The sequence below is a fragment of the Synchiropus splendidus genome, chromosome 14, assembly GCF_027744825.2.
Source record: "Synchiropus splendidus isolate RoL2022-P1 chromosome 14, RoL_Sspl_1.0, whole genome shotgun sequence".
Taxonomy (NCBI): Eukaryota; Metazoa; Chordata; class Actinopteri; order Syngnathiformes; family Callionymidae; genus Synchiropus; species Synchiropus splendidus.
In genome coordinates, this window is record NC_071347.1 from 7,115,406 (window position 1) to 7,132,475 (window position 17,070).

General features: G+C 41.2%; 2 protein-coding genes across 2 annotated transcripts; both read right to left on the bottom strand.

The window, feature by feature from the left end:
* Positions 1–174: 174 nt before the first annotated feature.
* On the bottom strand, positions 175–3,554 carry LOC128771191 (parapinopsin-like). The gene is made up of 4 exons (XM_053886423.1): positions 3,212–3,554; positions 1,792–2,120; positions 1,421–1,666; positions 175–327 (listed from the first exon to the last, which is right to left on the bottom strand). The coding sequence occupies exons 1-4, from the start codon at positions 3,552–3,554 to the stop codon at positions 175–177; spliced, it is 1,071 nt and encodes a 356-aa protein (XP_053742398.1).
* Positions 3,555–3,956: 402 nt separating this feature from the next.
* On the bottom strand, positions 3,957–16,722 carry nt5dc3 (5'-nucleotidase domain containing 3). Its single transcript, XM_053886421.1, has 14 exons — positions 16,396–16,722; positions 15,667–15,851; positions 15,386–15,460; positions 15,244–15,299; positions 13,929–14,019; positions 13,712–13,849; positions 12,919–12,979; positions 12,595–12,697; positions 11,837–11,938; positions 11,552–11,633; positions 11,353–11,439; positions 7,556–7,696; positions 7,134–7,198; positions 3,957–7,054 (listed from the first exon to the last, which is right to left on the bottom strand). Exons 1-14 carry the CDS (start codon positions 16,664–16,666, stop codon positions 6,805–6,807), a joined length of 1,707 nt encoding a protein of 568 aa, XP_053742396.1. The 5' UTR covers positions 16,667–16,722; the 3' UTR covers positions 3,957–6,804.
* Positions 16,723–17,070: the final 348 nt, after the last annotated feature.

A 17,070-nucleotide genomic window follows, 5' to 3' on the forward strand; every position in this document is an offset into this window, starting at 1 on the left:
TACTTGCCATGTTGCAAACCCCACACGCAGGGTTTGTCAGGACTTTTTTCAAGGGGTGTTTTTTTTGCTGGGCCATGATACTGCGCGTCACACAGTCCCCTCTCTGTTGGGCTGCAGGGAGCCACAGGTGAACCCTGGCGACCAGGTCGGCTACTGGTCCCGCATGGACGAGAGTCACAGAGGCAGCACTTTAGCGTGGGTGGAGAAGTTCTTGCTCAATGACAGCAGCTGGCTCCTCCTGTTTGTGGGGCGCATGGGGACCTGAACTGTTGGGCCTCGGGGGATGTAGCGGCCGCAGGACAGCACCTCCAGGGCGGCGTCACGAAACTGCACGATAAAGATGGATGGTTGCGTGAAAACATCGTCCACGATTCAAGGATTGTTTTTGATCATTCAAACTCTGACACCAACAGCACCCATAACAGAACGTCCTAGGTGGAGGAAACAATATAGTTTCTGAATTTAACACTAAAGGATCTAAAAGATTTTGAATTTTCTATAATTCTACATTTCTGCTTCTAATTATACAGTACAAGTACATCACTTCCTTTCACCCCGCTATATTTTTATCAAAAGCTCATGATGTTAATGTTAAAATGCTGGTTTATGAAATAGAGGAAACAAGGCTTCAAGTCTGTGGGTCATGTGACATGGTGTCAGCCGATGTTTAAAAATAAAATGATAACTCCCAATGTAAAAATGCACTTGTATGTGACGTCATTCTGCCTTTCTAGGCTGAGGCGACTGAATGTTTCAAAGCGGATCATTTTGGTGTGAGTGTACGGAAGCGTTCGCCATTCACTTGAAGACTTGTTTTTTATGCGTGATTTATCTTTGGCTTTTTTGTGGTAATTGTTTTATTGTTGTCAAAAGGAATTCATTTTAATGCTTTGTTTTTTCGGTGTCTCCATCAGTGCTGCAATAGATGCGTGTGGCAGTTGCTTGGGAGGCAATTTAGTCCAGAAAAATGGGGAAGAAAATTTCACTGACTACCTCTGCAAACATTAAAAGTAATAAAAATAAATAATAAACAAGTTACCACAAAAACAAACCAAAATATCCCTTCCCAAACTACCCTTAAAAAGTGTCTTTTTTTTTCAACAATCATAACCTGGACTGTAAAATATCAAGCATACATCTGCATGAATTTTTCTTATTTAATATGAGCTAGAATACTGACTTCTTACCACAATTGTCTTATTTCTAGCTGTGACATTTCCCTTCAATATAATGTGAATGTCACACAATTGACATTTCACATTATATAAAAAGGAACTCTCTGTCTCCGACAGAGTGCAGGGTTTATAAAGCATCAAAATGTTACACCACAGTAGAGCAGAGAAACCTCTCCTGTTCTGACTACAGAGTAATTTGCCATCTATCTTTCACACCTTCTAGTCCAAACCAAAGAGCTGCTCACCTGCTTGTTGGCGAGAAAGTAGATGATGGGGTTGTAGATTGGACTGGTCTTAGCAAAGTACATGGGCATGGTGGCCAGCAGCGGAGGAATGTGAGTGTCTGGGTCGACCACGACCACCACAGACAGGATGGTGTAGGGCAACCAGCAGATGAAGAAAGCCGCGAGCATGGACAGTACCATGATGATGGCGCGATCGTTCTCCTTCTGGCTGCTGCGGCCCCCCTGGCTCTCCACACTGCTGTTCAGCTGACAGAGCCAAGCTTCATTACAGATTCAATTTCAGGTGCGCGTATGTATGGCAATTATTTTGAACATCATTTAATGACCCTAGTGTCACTCAAGTAACTATCTTAGGCTGGCGGAGCTGGTACCTTGCTCATGGACTTGAGGACTTTGATGTAGCAGAAGATGATGACGGTCACGGGCAAAATGAAGCAGAGGGTCATGTAGGTGATGAGGTAGCTGTAGTTGCTCCAAGACCGCTCCTCCCAGGACAGAGAGCAGGAGGTCTGGACCCCCTCAGGTCCGTAGCCGCTCCAGCCCAGCAGCGGAGCCACGGCCCAGAACAAACAGTAGGACCAGATGAACGCTAGAGCAGTGAGGCTTCTGCGCATGCTGAGCTTGAAACATGCCTTTGGGGTGCAGACCACCCTGTATCGCTCATAGGCAAGCAGAGTCAGCGTGCAGAGAGAGACCAAACCTGGAGTCAGAGGAAAGAAAGAAAAGAGAAAAAGAGAAAAAAATCTATTTTTTATTCATTTATTTATTTTTATTACAGATAAAACAAGTGCATATATATGTATATGTATATGTATATGTATATGTATATGTATATGTATGTATAGACTGAGATTAGACCAAGGCCGCGTGTTTGCGGGCCATGAGGGTTTCGGTAAATTTTCCTATATATGTATATATATATATATATATATATATATTTTTTTTTTTTTTTTTTTTTTTTTTTTATAAATAAGATTTAAATAAATGAACAATTGTCTATGTCTATGTCAAATGTCTATGGCTTTAATATTCAATGTTTGCCTTTAATGTAAGCTGCCGTGACAACCCAAATTTCCCGACTATGGAAGGAAGAAAGGCAGTCTAATTTAATTTACACTAAGTAATGCTTCTGATGCTTTCAATTTGAATTGCTGTTCACAGTGGCTTCATCCCATTTTTGACCTACTGTTCTGTCTCCAAACTATATCTATTAAGGTCATGTATCATCTCATGTTACACTGGTGAACATCACCGTCATTTAAACCACACCATATTTGAGCTATTTGTTTCCTACAGAAGTGTCTTCTGTTCACTAGCATTACACGCACCACGCTTCAGTTCAATGTTCAACTCAGGAAAATCAAACAAACAAAAATGAGTTTCATCGAACAGTTTTGTTCATTTTTCTACTCTTTATGTGGCACTTTTTAGTGTTTTAAAACACCTGATTTCAATCATATTATAGGTCCAGCTGTGACTTAGGCTGCGGCACATATTCCCATGTTGAACTATGACTTGCGGCTAAATTTTACAAATAATAAATGAATAGAATCATATTATTATCACGTCAAAACCTGCAATAATTGATTATAAACATATTTTCAGAAAGAGTATGCAACATAAATGTGTGACTGGAACTAAACTGTGAGTTTATTTAAGGCTTTGTAAAAGGAATATTCTTGTTAGCGAGAATAACAGTGGCTGTTAGTAAAGTTTAACAGTCAAGAGAACAATAATGAGTTGGGAAAGGTCAAGTCACGTCACGTCACAAAGCTGTGACTCGAAACTTACCAAAATAATTGACGGCAAATCCTTGAAACACACAGGCAGCGTGTCCGATAAAGAAAGAGCCCTTGTAGTTGGTGATGGTGACCACCAGCGAGCCGCACAGGCCGATCATGAGGTCAGACACCGCCAGGCTCAAGATGAACACATTCATCGGCTGCAGGATGGTCGGGTTCTTCAGCATCACGGTGATCACCAGCCCGTTGTTGAACACCGTGAAGACGGTGCTGATGAACATGAGGAAGGAGAGGATGCTGTAGCCAATCCGTGGGAAGATAGTAGGCACCACGGTCAACGACTCGGCCGGGACGGTTAGACTGGAGCTCCAGGTGGAACTGTTACTGTCCATGGTGCTGAAGTCTCTCTGCCTCTCTGGATTCTGGATGCCCAGATTCCAAGTCCTGCTCCCCAGTCACTGATCTAATCGCTCAGAATTCAGCAGCTCAGCTTTGCCTCCACGCTGCACCTGTCCCCACCACACATGCAATATGAGAAATGGGCTGCTAACAGGATTTGAATGGATTAATCCTCATAAACCTTCAGCTATAATGCTAATTGGAAAGTTGAAAAGTCGTCAATTGAAAACGATTCTTCAGCCAAGGAAGTTATATAATATCTTTGAAATTATGATCATGTGAGGACTGAATATCTACAGCTTCACAAAGCTCAACTCTAGGAGCCAGAGTAACAACACACAGCTGGAGAGAATCTTTCTTTCAGCAGACTTTTAATAAATAGTGAAAGTACAGCTCAGACAAAGAAATAACTTGCAACTATGTACAAAAGAAAATCATTTATTCTTGTTGCTTGGGGCAGCTGGAAACAACAGAAAACAACATTGTAGGGGATTACATTGGTGTGCGACTCAGACTGGCGGGAGGAAAGGAGAAACAGGATCATGACGTCAGTATTTTTACCAGTATAACCCAGAAATAAAACACTTAGGACTAATTCAAATATCTCATTCACGACTGACGCAAATATATTACATATTAGTACAGTTCAACTGCACTTCTATATTGCCAAAATGTCAACAAAGCACACAAAGCAACTCACAAAAACAGTGCTGCAAAGTGCAAATATAGCTGTTTCTGATCATCAAGGCAGTCGAGAACAAAGGTTTGGACCGACCTCTGACTGCATTTATTGGAAGCATAGTCCCTTTTTGCCAAACTTCCCCACAATAGGAAGAATAATAGCAGTGTAATATAATTTTGACAAGCCCCTACATCAATAAAACTTATTTGGAGATATTGACAATTTGCAATTTGGTGTTGCTACAGTGTTGTTAGTTATTATTTTAATAATGGCCAGGATGAAAGTGTTTCTAATTCTCAGCTTCACTCCAAACATGAAAAAAAAGTTCAACGTTTCAAAGTTCATTCAAAGTTCAATGGTATCAGTTGTAGGATGGTTAGCACAACACATGTGACTGAAACTCCTGACAACTTGAGATGGAAAGTTGTGACTGACTGTCAGCAATTTGAACAGCGAAAGCAGAGTGAAATCCAGAAAAAAACATTTATAAGCATGAGGCAAAATGATAAAATCAGTTGAGTCATTTAAATACATGATTCTTAAAATAATAATAACTATTATGTACCACATAATAGTACAGTACCACAGCCACATAAAACAATTCTCAGTATTCCCAGTGCAGATAAAACATACATTAGAGAAAAATACCGTATCACGGGTCAAGAAAAAGATTCACAAGGGAAGTGGTCCTGATGAGAATCAGAGAAATACATTTTCTGATTCTTAATATGATTCGGAACTCGGTATTTTGCTGCAGTGATCCAATACCTTTGTAATGGTCTGTAGAAACAGTGAATTCATGCACTTAGAGAGGCCAGTAGTGGTTAACTACTCCAAACACAGCAACACAGCACTGAGAGCTCTTCTAGAGAGCGAGCACCACAACAGCCAAAGCTTGAGAATCATGTACTACAGTTACCAGACTAAGGTCAGTGAGCGACTAAGGCAGATTAAAAGGCGAGTTGACAGCAAGTACTGTACAGGTGATGTGTTGCTTACGTTCAATAACCAGCCCGCCCAACATTAGCTATTTTGATTTGAGGCTAACATTCTCTGTTACAAAATACTGCTGCATTTGTATTTTCAGTAACCACACATAAACAGTGGATGGAGCAGTGCAGAGAAGGACGCCATTCCCAGTGAGCACGCACCACCAGGGGCCAGAAATATATTGTCTAAATGCTTTTCCTGCTACACAGGAGGTAGCAGCCCACGACACCGGACAGTTGAGCGTTCTATATTAGAATCTACTGGAGTTGTAAAGCACACACACACACACACATATATATGTCTCACTGAAAACATGACTCAGCAGTTCGTGAGCATCTAAATGAGATGAATAAAAGACTGAAGAGCAGAAATGTTTGGAATGCGACCAGATCATTTCATTCAGGGGGATTCATCCTTGAATAAGAGAGAGAAGGAGCCAGCTGTTGGGCAGCAGGCGAGTGAATCCAAGACCACTAAGCTGCTGAACAACAGGAGAAAGACCAAGTGATGTCATCAAACTGAATAAATGGTTGAACAATTTCACTTGAATTTGTGTTGCATAAGAAATGTGGATTAACAGGATGATTATGGCTGCAAGGTGCTGACCAGACAGCCCAGATGAGACATGAGGAAGCTCAAGCCGATCTCCATATTCAGAGGGACCATCTCTCACCATCACAAAAAGCCGATCACAAATCCACCATTCACACCGCAGAAGCCCAAAACACATCGACATGTGGATCACCATTGTCTCTGTGCTATTTTCTACCGTCCCCACTCCCATTCAGATTATCCCAAGTCATTTTTCCGAGTGCGACTTTCCAGGCTTACAGTCGTAATGAGCGTTTTATCATCTGCTGCCTGCCATCTGGTCCATTTAGAACCCTGCATAGACCAATCTCTGGGATTCAGAGCATGTTTTAGACTCACACAGAAACACACACCAGGACAGGGGAGAGAGCCACACTCAGCGAGTCAAATGTCGAATTAAAGGTTGTGGGGAAAAAAAGACAGTAATGAAAGGATGAGCATTTCAGGACTCATTTGGGGTCGGGAGTATAATTGTGGCTCTGGTAGGCACAACTCATTCGAGTGTTTGGTGTCAGGAAAGTCTGTTACGGAGCGCAGCATGCTTCACATTAAACATTTTCAAGGCTGTGACTTAAAAAGAGAGCCCACCTCCGGCATCAGCGAGCTGGCGCTGATGAAGCCATCTTGCAGGAGGCGACACTACCATTTGATGGTGTTTACCATCAGCTTGTAGAGTTGAAAGTCCAACTGCATAGGCATTTAATCTTATGGAAAATGATAAACTAAAGATCTCACAAAGATGCAGTCAGTGCGAGTGTAAACATGTTTTCTTAGTTTTGCATAAAGTTACTCACTGAACGTGAAAACACACTTGTTACTGAGTTCACGAGATTCCACTGTGAACAGACTATAAACAGCACATTAAACAACTGCATTGAAAAGTTTCCCTTTTGTGACTGAATTTGATCTTGGCGATAAAACTAACATGTACAAGAATGGTGATGTCATCAGCGAGAGACCTTCATGGCCTCCACTAGCCTCTACTCTCTGCCGAGCTGCGCTGAGAAGTTAGGACCACCTGGGCTGTGTTCGGGCCAGAACGGAGACTCGTGCTGCAGTGGCGTGCGGCGGGGGAAGAAGGTGTGTTGCAGGTCGTAGTTGAGCAGGCAGCTAATGGAAGCCATGTAGATGTCGGCGAAGCGCGACAGGCGGCGGGAGAAGTAGGTGGGGTTGTGGTACGTCCTGAATAGGCTCCCGAACTGAGGGTTGAAAATATCTTTGGTCTGCGGCCTGGAAATCAGACGTGAGGCTGAAGATTAGAGCATCTATGAAGCGATGATGAACAAGCCATGACAATACAGTAGCGCACCTCATCGCATCTCTTTCTGTGATCCACTCCTCCACCACAGCTCGGGAGGCAGGATCTCTGTGTACCTTTACAGAAGAACAAAATCCAGACACGTGACAACATAAGTAAATGTTTCATGCTCAGCTTAACAACACTTCAAAATAAAAATGTAAAAAATCATAATTGAACCAGATTTGCGACTAAATAAGTTGTCAGATATTTGTTTTCATTTCCTTTTTCAATTTTTTTGCAAGGATTTGTCAAAATAGACATCTAAAATATTCAATATACGATTCATATAATTTGCTTTTAAGTTTATACTTCCAGATTTTAAAGTTTAAATGTGTTCATCACAATATAAATGGGTTACAATGTCTCACTCTCTCATTTATATTCTGCTTCATGAGTCGGCAACCATTGTTTAAAGCATGGACTCTCCTCACCTGCATCTGCTCTATGAGTCCAGTCAACGCCTGCAGCCAGGTCATCATGTGACTGTACTGCTCGGTGTTCATGATCTTGATCTCTTTCCTCAGCTCAGGGATGATGGCGCCTGTCCTCCAGCCATGTTTCAGGGTCAGGTCCTGAAGTGTACAACATCCAAGGATCAACAAATCTTGTCAGAGATCTACAAGTAGCAGCTTCTTTCCAACACATAGGATGAGAAAAAGATTGAGGCAGACAGCTTAATATTTTCTGGTGTGAGGCCATGACACAGCTTAGAATCCCTCTGGTAAGAGCTTTCCAGGACATAACCTGTCATTCAGGTGTCTGCTGCACTTGATATGGTTGACCACAACATTTTCATTTCACACCTCCATCACTCTGCGTCCTATATAACCAGCAGGTCCATGACTGTGAAATTGGCAGACTCTGAATCATCCACTGCACGTTTCATGTGGAGCTCCTCAGGGCTCCACCTTCAGGCCGCTTTAGATCCTGCTCTATCTTCTACCACTTGGGGCTCCAGAAAACTGAGTATTGTTGCATTGTTACACCGATGACAGCGACATTATTACCCCCTTGAAGGAGGAAAACTCTTGCTCTTTAAATCTCCTCCTGACTCACTTGATGGACATTAAGAGCTGGACGGCTGAATTATAATGACAGAGGTGCTGGGACCAAGTGGCACTGTGTGCGTGTGTGTGTACTTGTATAGCTATATTTGTGGGGAAAGACACCTACTCCTGAGGAGGTTTTGCATTTTGGGGACATTTTTGTTGGTCCCCACAAGTTTGTTTTGGATGGTTAGGTTTAGGTTGAGAGGCTGGGGAAAGCATTACAGGAATGAGCGGTCCTCACAAAAATAATGAAACTAACGTGAATGTGTGTGTGTGTGTGCTACATGTCTCCTCCATAAATGGTGTTCCCTTTCATTCCTGTGCTACACTTATATTTTTGAAGGTCAGACTCCTGCTCTGATGGGAGTTTTCTGGCCAAATGGCCTCATTCAGCTTTCAGCTTCCATTTGTCCTTGGCATTTCTGAGGCGTTTTATCTGTTTTTGTGGCCCAGCACCTTTTGTTTTGCTTCTTTGACAGCTTTTACACTCTTTTATAGTTGTGTCCCCAACCATTCTAACCCTATTTGGACTATGGACTTTGTTTTGTTTTTGTTTTTACTTGCTTTATTTTGCGTGAACATTTAGCTTCGCATTCTTTCTCTGTCTCACACATCTTCCTCCCACCACTGACAATAGAAGATTTCATAATAATTATCATTTTAAGAGTCGATATTAAAGATGTATTCCCGATGGAGTGTGTCAGATTTGGGAGGTTTGATGCGTCTGTGTCATGAGTCGTAAGTAGACCTGAAACATAACCACTTACTGGGGCTGAAAAAATATAAAACTCAAAAAGAAAGTGTTCCTATTAGTGTCGATTTCTCTATGACAAACACAAACGCACTTATGCGAAAACACAATTGCCATTCCTAGAGTTGCTCAATGTTGTTTCTTGTGGTTTCATCATGAATTATATGACTCAAATCATGGAGGCAATAATTTGGGCTGAGGATACTGGGGAGCAGATTAATTATTTAAAAAGTAAAAACAACATAAATACAGTGTTCAGTTGCTGAACAAGAAAAGAGAAAGCAAGCCGCAGTCTTCAGCGACATGTATGATACAGTGGCCAGATTTTCTGATGAGTAGTTGAATGTGTGGACACAACAGAAGGACTTCTTTACTCCTGCCCACCTGTCCCCGTCTGTGGTGCTTTAGCTGTCCCTCATTGCAAGGATGGTTTCAGCCAAGTGTGGGAGGCAACACTTGCACACTCACAAGCCTTGTGACATGTTTGACAGTTGGCACGAAGCCACCAGCACAACGCTCCACTAATCTCACTCTGCTATAAGCATCACATTAAGTTGCTCATTTACATCCAAATTCAGCTTCCACTCACTAACAAAGTACACAACTGCATCTCCGCTGGTTAAGTTTGGCAGAATGACAGCTGATGGCGAGTTTCCAGGTCAGAAGTAAATGCATAGAGACTCATTACTGAGCGATATGTAGGGATTATACATCAGGAAACACAGACTCCTATTAGACTGGCTGTCAGTCGAGCGTAATGTAGAGCCAATTTAACTTTAAGAGTGGGGGTGTTTGTTTCAAAGACTGAGTCAATATTTCAGAAGGCGATATTTTACAGTAATTAGAATCTAAGTACCGTGGCTTTGCAAACACTCCGAAAATGATGCAATTTAAATAAAAGGCTAAGCCTCAAAACAGAAAACATATTTAAAATGCATGTTACTGTTTTTCTATTAGGACTCTGAAGGCAGAAAATATTTCATGTTAAATGTATTTTATATCTCATGTTTCTGCTCCTCAACTTCAGATTCAAAATAATTGAAAAATAACTTTTGCTTTATTAATACATTACACTTTTACATACAAACATCCTCTTTGCATCATCATGCAAACCTTCTTTTTTAATATATTGTCTTCCATTTTTTTCAGCTTTTATGATGGGCCAACAGGTTAATATTTATTTCAAATGATGCTGATGCTACTCTTGTTCTCAATTGATGCTCACTCAGTTTAAAGTTGCCCACCCTTCCTACTAAAATGATCTAAAAGGAGGAAATGCAAATTCATTTATTGACCACCATTTGAATTAATGAACTGGATGCAATTTTGTACAAATAGTGCCTTCTGTGCACATTTCAAATACATTTGCAAACTGTGTGTGTATAAACATGGCTGGAGCAAATGCAGACATGACATCATTTCCCATCCATTCACACAGACCTTTGATGGATTCACCGCAGTTTGGCACCAGCGGATGCAGAGAGGAGCAGCTGAGCACTGAACTGTCCAGTCTCTGGTCTAGTGTTTTGAAGTACTTCAATATATGGGTTGCATTGGACAGTGAACCAGGAGTGTAAAAAAAAACCCTGAAATCTTTATCTTTGCTTTATATTTTTTTTAGAGTACACTTTTTATTTCCCCGTGCTATCTGGGAAACGAAGGGGCCTAAAGGATTTAGTTACAAAATTCTGTCTCAGCAGAGAGAGTATTATTCTTTATCATTGTAAATGTTGACGTCTTTTGAAATTAGAAACATTATCGTACATGACTGGAGGATTTATTTCTAAAAATAGGGTAGACCGTTAATGTTATGTAAATCCTTGTCTGACAGCTGCTTATGTCACTAAAAGACGGTACAGGTAATGTTTTTATACACATAATAATGACAATAACTTTAGATAACAGGGCTGTCAACTTAGTGCTTCAAGGTCACCTCCAGCGAGGAAGATAGAAAACAGACTTGGAAATATGGTACATTATTTTAAATATCAAAAAATGTTTGCTGTTTTCGCTATCAAAGGGTGGCTAACCACACTTGAGGTTCAGTGCCGGGAAAAATGTAAATGCCAAAGATAAATTTTGTCTGAAATTCATAAAGCATCTCCAAATGGAATGTTGAAATAATAATTGCTTTTATCTTCAGGCATCTCTCCAGTAGTGGACCTCATGCTTATTAGTTTTTGCAGGAGCATATATAATATATACATAAAGCAATATAGCCACACATTCTCCAGAGTTTAAACACAGCTTTAAGGCAACTTAATTTAAGCATCACAAAATAAACTTTATTAGATTCCTCCAATTACTCTGACATTAAAGCAGGAAGTGGCTTATGGAACATAAAGTTTGGTTCAATTAATCACAACCTATTACTGCACTTAAACATGGTCCTGAAATGACCTTTTTCCCCGTAGACATTTCCACTTACTGCCAAGTCGCTGTAGATGTGATCCCCAAAGTAGAGCACTTTGGATCCCCTCCAGCCAGTCAGTCTGAGGAACTCATAAAGGTTTCCCTGCAGTGATTAAACACACAAACATTAAATCATCCATGTATTTTATGAGCATCCAGGAGTCGTTTGTCAGCTTGTTCAAGTGGATTGTAAGGGTAATTACTTGGCACCATACCTGCTTGTAGATTTGCCCTTTTTCCAGCCGGTGGATTCGGTCCCACAGAAGTGCACCTTTGTCCGTCACACGCCTGAAAGGTCTTAAGGGACAAAACACACAGCCATCGCAGACATTAATACTGACAGATTACAAATGACCTTGCAGCACCATACATTGTGTGTACAAACACTGCTCAAGCTCCTGCTGCGGCTGCAGGCAGGTGGCTTTTCAAGCTATGGGCTCAAGCGACTCCTAGTGGTCAGAATCAGGAACAGCAGAGACTGCACGCATTCAGCAACTCACTTTCTCCTGTCGTTGAAGAAACCAGGTTTGTCTGCTTGAACGATGACGACGTCAAAAAGATCCCTCCAGTCTTTCCCCACGATGTAGGTCATTCCTCTGTCACTGGAGAGGAGAGAGACACTTCACTTTATTTCCGCCGAGGTCAGCAGCATTACACTATTCATCAGGGTTGTGCTGAGAAGGAAGTACATTTTGGTTGCTACGCAAATGTGTTTCAGTTGAGTACAGGCATGCCTCATGTGCTTAAAGATGTTTGACTCGTCAATAAATAAAATCTGTGTTCAGCCTGGATTGTGTTTGACACCCATGAACTAAGGGAATATACTCCACGTTGGTCTTGTTTCATTGTTTTATTGCAATGGCAGATCCCACAATCACTGGCCCTTAGTACAAAGATAAAACTTTTTTATGAGAATTAAACATAAACAAAAATAAATTTATTAAAAAAATATGATTTGTAATTTTGCACAATTAGATTTATGTATAAATAAACACACACACTTGTTTGCCTTGAATGAAAGCGCACACACACACACACACACACACACACACACACACACACACACACACACACACACACACACACACACACACACACACACACACACACACACACACACACACACACACACACACACACACACACACACACACACACACACACACACACACACACACAGGGAGTCAAAGAAAGTACTTTGTTTGATGTTGAATACCGTATCAAAATGTTATTAAAGCCACTGTTAGCTCACACTTACACAAAGTCAAAGGGGCTGTTGGTAATGAGGAACATCTTTTTCCCGTGCTCTGACAGCTTCTTAAGCACAGCGTGACTCTGCTCGCCATAACAAATGTATTTCTCTGTGAAAGAAATCAAACAAAGGGCAAGAGAAATACAGTTAGAGGGGAAAGTGTTGGCATTGCAGTGGTTTAATTTCTTCATATATCAGCGACTTATTATTCCTGGATTAATTTTTTATGACTGGGCGACAGCATCGCCGCAGCCGTCTAATTGATCGTGTTTTCTATGCCGCTCTCCAACGTTAGTCACAAATGAAGTAGTATAAATCACAGAAGATTACCAATATCAGCCTCCACAGCGCGGTACATAATGCCCTTGACATGGACATCTCGAATGGCTTCCTGCGAAGAGGAAAAGTCAACAGCCTTGAGCAGGAAAGTCCTGACTTCAGAGAGAAAATGTTAGCATTCAACTGCCGTAGCGACACTTCCTCGGCACATAAACAGTTGACTTGGAAGCACAAAGAACGTGTGACTGTGAATACAAATTTCAACTGAAGGATAAAAGCCGTGAAGTTTTCCTCTTCCCATGTCAAAGAGAGAACATTGTGACACATTGTCAACAGCCTCATGTGTCCTTGTGTATCGAGGAATGGGTCGCTCTCTTGAGGACAAACTTCTTTTACCATACGATGATCATTTGATGCACACCATGATCTAAAGAAGATTGAAAAATGACAGGGGTAATATTGAATAATAAATCGGGCTCAGCAAGGAAGGAGAACGTCCTTGGAAATGTGTGAGCAGCAGCCGTGGAATGGCGAGTGCGGGTGAGGCTTTTAATGACAGCGATCCGTCAAAAATGTTGAGGTGTCACAGAAAACAGACAGGCCCGGTGTGACAGCTGCCCCGCTGATTTCTTGCACCCCCTCGCTCTGAAGTAACAGACACAGATGGCAGGAGGAAGGCTTGTTTGGCTAAAATTAGCCACGGGTGTGCAGATCTAAAATTAAGATTGCTGGCTGCAGTAACATTGCGCAACATGGCGTAAACATGTACATATGCAGGATTTACAACTCACACGCTGAGCTACAAACACGCAGGAAAAGAAGGAATAAAGACACAGTAGTTCACCTTCACATCTTTATACAGATGGACCGGCTCGTAGTCAATGTTGTGTCTCATGAAGAAATCGTTTACACAGGACAACAGGGTCATCTCCGGCAGGGAGAAAATGTCCATGAACTGCTTCATTGTGTGACCATGAGAACTCTGCATGACACATGAAAACATCACAATGAATACCTCACAAGATCGCAAGACTCTGGTGCCGTCTATGTTTTTAAGTCACCTTGCCATAGAAGTCGCTCATGATCTCTAAGGGCACATGGCAACCTTCATACATGGCAATCACTTCCTCTTCAGAAACAGGATGAAGGCCCCTGTGGAAAAATGATAGAGCAAGATGGATCACTCAGTTTGTTCGATATCATGATCCAATAAAATAAAATGTCCTCCACAGGCATCAGTTTGGACGCTGTCCAACTCTTTCACCCCACGCAAACACAACTCTGCCTCACAGGCAGCAACCTTTGAAGATATTTGCTGCCTGATCAGAACTATCATTTTACACCAAATGTCTGAAAAATGAAAATACTCTCTTAACCTGAATTCTCATTTTTGGTTTATCAATCATCTAATCTGAACTCTGCAATCTTGATTTATTCCTTCTACAAACTTTCGCTGGTTTGCCTTAGCAGCCATCTGATATTTTGGGAACATATAACCGTAAATACTATTGAATACCGATACACATAACGACACCATTTGTTTCTTGCAGTATCTTACATATTAGTGATGATGGGTGGATGAGGTATCATGAGACAGTATTGCAGGGTTAATGAAACAGTGACCTAATTTTCAAAGGCCACTAGATGTTGATGTTGGTTTTGAAGTGATGTGAGCTTTCACTGATGCAGTTGTTCAACTTGAAACATTTTACAAAAGACAGTGCCACCTGATGGCCTCTGAAAATCAGGACACTATTTCATGAAACCTCAACAACCCTTCAACACTGTCATGAAAACCTGCCCATGAATATTACAATGTAACTTCTCCAAGGGAAAACCCAAACTAGTGGAGGGTGAAAATGTCATGTGACTTCTAACTATATGAAATCAAATATGAAATATTTCAGCTAAATCTCCGCCACTTAAAGTGAAGTCAATATTTTCCTCATAAACATTATTTACTTTGATTCAGAAGTGTGTATCAAACTAGAGCCTTTCAACTCAGTTCCAAAAACACTTAAAACCACAATGATTTTTATATAATTTTTGCAGTCGTTCTTTTTGTGATACAAAACCATTAATAATGTGAATAACTTAAAAATGATTTAATCAAAAAGATGCGGAGGCAAGTACATAGTTTATCAATACAGAGGAGTGGCCAACCCTGGTTAATAATATCCATTACCCTTATAACCTGACCGGCTAACATTATTATTTATTACTAAATATATTTTCAATAATACAAACTATTCATTTTAATGAATGCAGACTGAGGATTTGTCCATAAATCTTATTAAAATGAATCTGATACAGGCTTTAGGATGCAAATTCTCTCACTTATCAGCATTGCCCATCCAGTGTCAGTCCCTCCAATACCTGTAAACAGTTCCCAACTGTATGTAATGAAAAGCATCAATCTTCATCAGCAGTGCCTGCGACATGTTAAGAGTCGATGAACAAAATGATCTTCGTACACTCAAGGGTCAATGTTCTGCATTTGCAGCAAAGTGTGTTGCACCTTCTGAACATCATAGTGAAGTCCTCTGACTGCAAAATTTGGAATATATTCATACTTTCGCAGATCCTCTGGATACTAGACAAGAAAGGGAAAAAAACAATTTGATGTCCACAACACAAAGACATTGTTGTTTTCATACAGTGCTGTTAGGAAGTTCAAAGTTTCTAGGCCTTTAAAAATGACAGCTCCTCAAACATATTGGAACTCGGCCAAGTCACAATTACTCACAGATTTAAGAATGTGAGCCTCTACTGTCAGGTAAAGAACAAATGAAGACACACCCTGTGCTTGGAGATCAGGATATCCCGAGCAATGTTGAAGATGAGGGTGTGAAGGTGGCTGGAGTAAAAGGCCAGAGTGTAATCATAATCAAAGCCATAGATCTCGATGTCTCGAAGGCTCATCTCATTGTTGGCAAAGATGGTGTTTGGGTTGGTTGTGTTTGTAGCCAAGGCAGGCATCATATCTGCCAACACAGAGAAGAACAAAGTTCAACCATTGTCTACTTTCTTTTTCAATGGAGCAATACATTTGTAAATCTCTCTCTAATGTCTCTTATTATTATCTCATTATTTTTGACGAACATTAGCACACAAGCCTCCCACAAGTTTGAACTGTGATTTCATTATTATTCGTCCACCACTGCTCTTCCGGTTGGTATCACAGCACCCATAGTTGTTGTGAATAACTTTTTATCCAACAGACAGCAGCAACATTGCTAAACATTGTGCTGAACAAACGTATTCATGTTTTATTGTTCCCAAACGCAATTGTGCATCCCATAAATGAGAAATAAAGAATGCTCCTCTGCAAGATAATCTATATAATTCACAATAAAAACTCATTATCCATGTCCAAGTGCTAACCAAACATCACCAAACTTTTTTGCTTGCTAGTTTAAACCGGTTTCAGCAAGTGCTATACTTAAAATAAATAGATATTGCATGACTCATTCCAGTTTTATGGCAGTGTTATTACCAGATTCTTGGCAAACAGTGGCATTGTCGTACCTGCGGTCGCCTTCTTAGCTTCATTGTACAAAGACCAAAGTCTATCTGTGCTGTCCGAGCTGCTGGACATTGATGCAGAGGAGCTTCTCTGTGCAGACCTGGAGGACAGGAGTGGACCGAGTCCCCGGGACACCGCGCCGAAATTCCGCCTCCACAGACCGGACTGCAGCGGCTGTCGCTGTAAACCCTGCATTAGACGACACAACATGTTCGCCTTCTGGAGAGCGTCCGCGTGTTTTAGAAGAGACAAGGGCGACAACAAGGTCGCCATAGTTAGGACGGACACAGAGCACTCATGAAGACCGCATGAGCCTGACAGTTCAGACAGTAAATAGTACGTCGCTGAAATCACCCTGCGTCACTTCCGGGTGTGGCAGCCAATCGGCGCGTTGCCTCAAGATGTCACAAAATAAGAAATGTTGAGTCGTAAAACGGGGGGAAGTGAGGGCAAAAAAGACCCTTGTGTACTGGATTCACTGCGAATAAATGCTATTAAGCCTTCAAATGAATAATGAAAATACAGTAAGTGTTTGTGAATGAGTAGTTATGAGTAACAGTATGAGCCCGTTTCCGGCTCGGACTGACATTCTGAACCCTCTATAAAAGCAATTCATATACTCGTATAGAATTCTGACTAAAACACACTGTATATTAACAGTTAACAGTGGACACTCA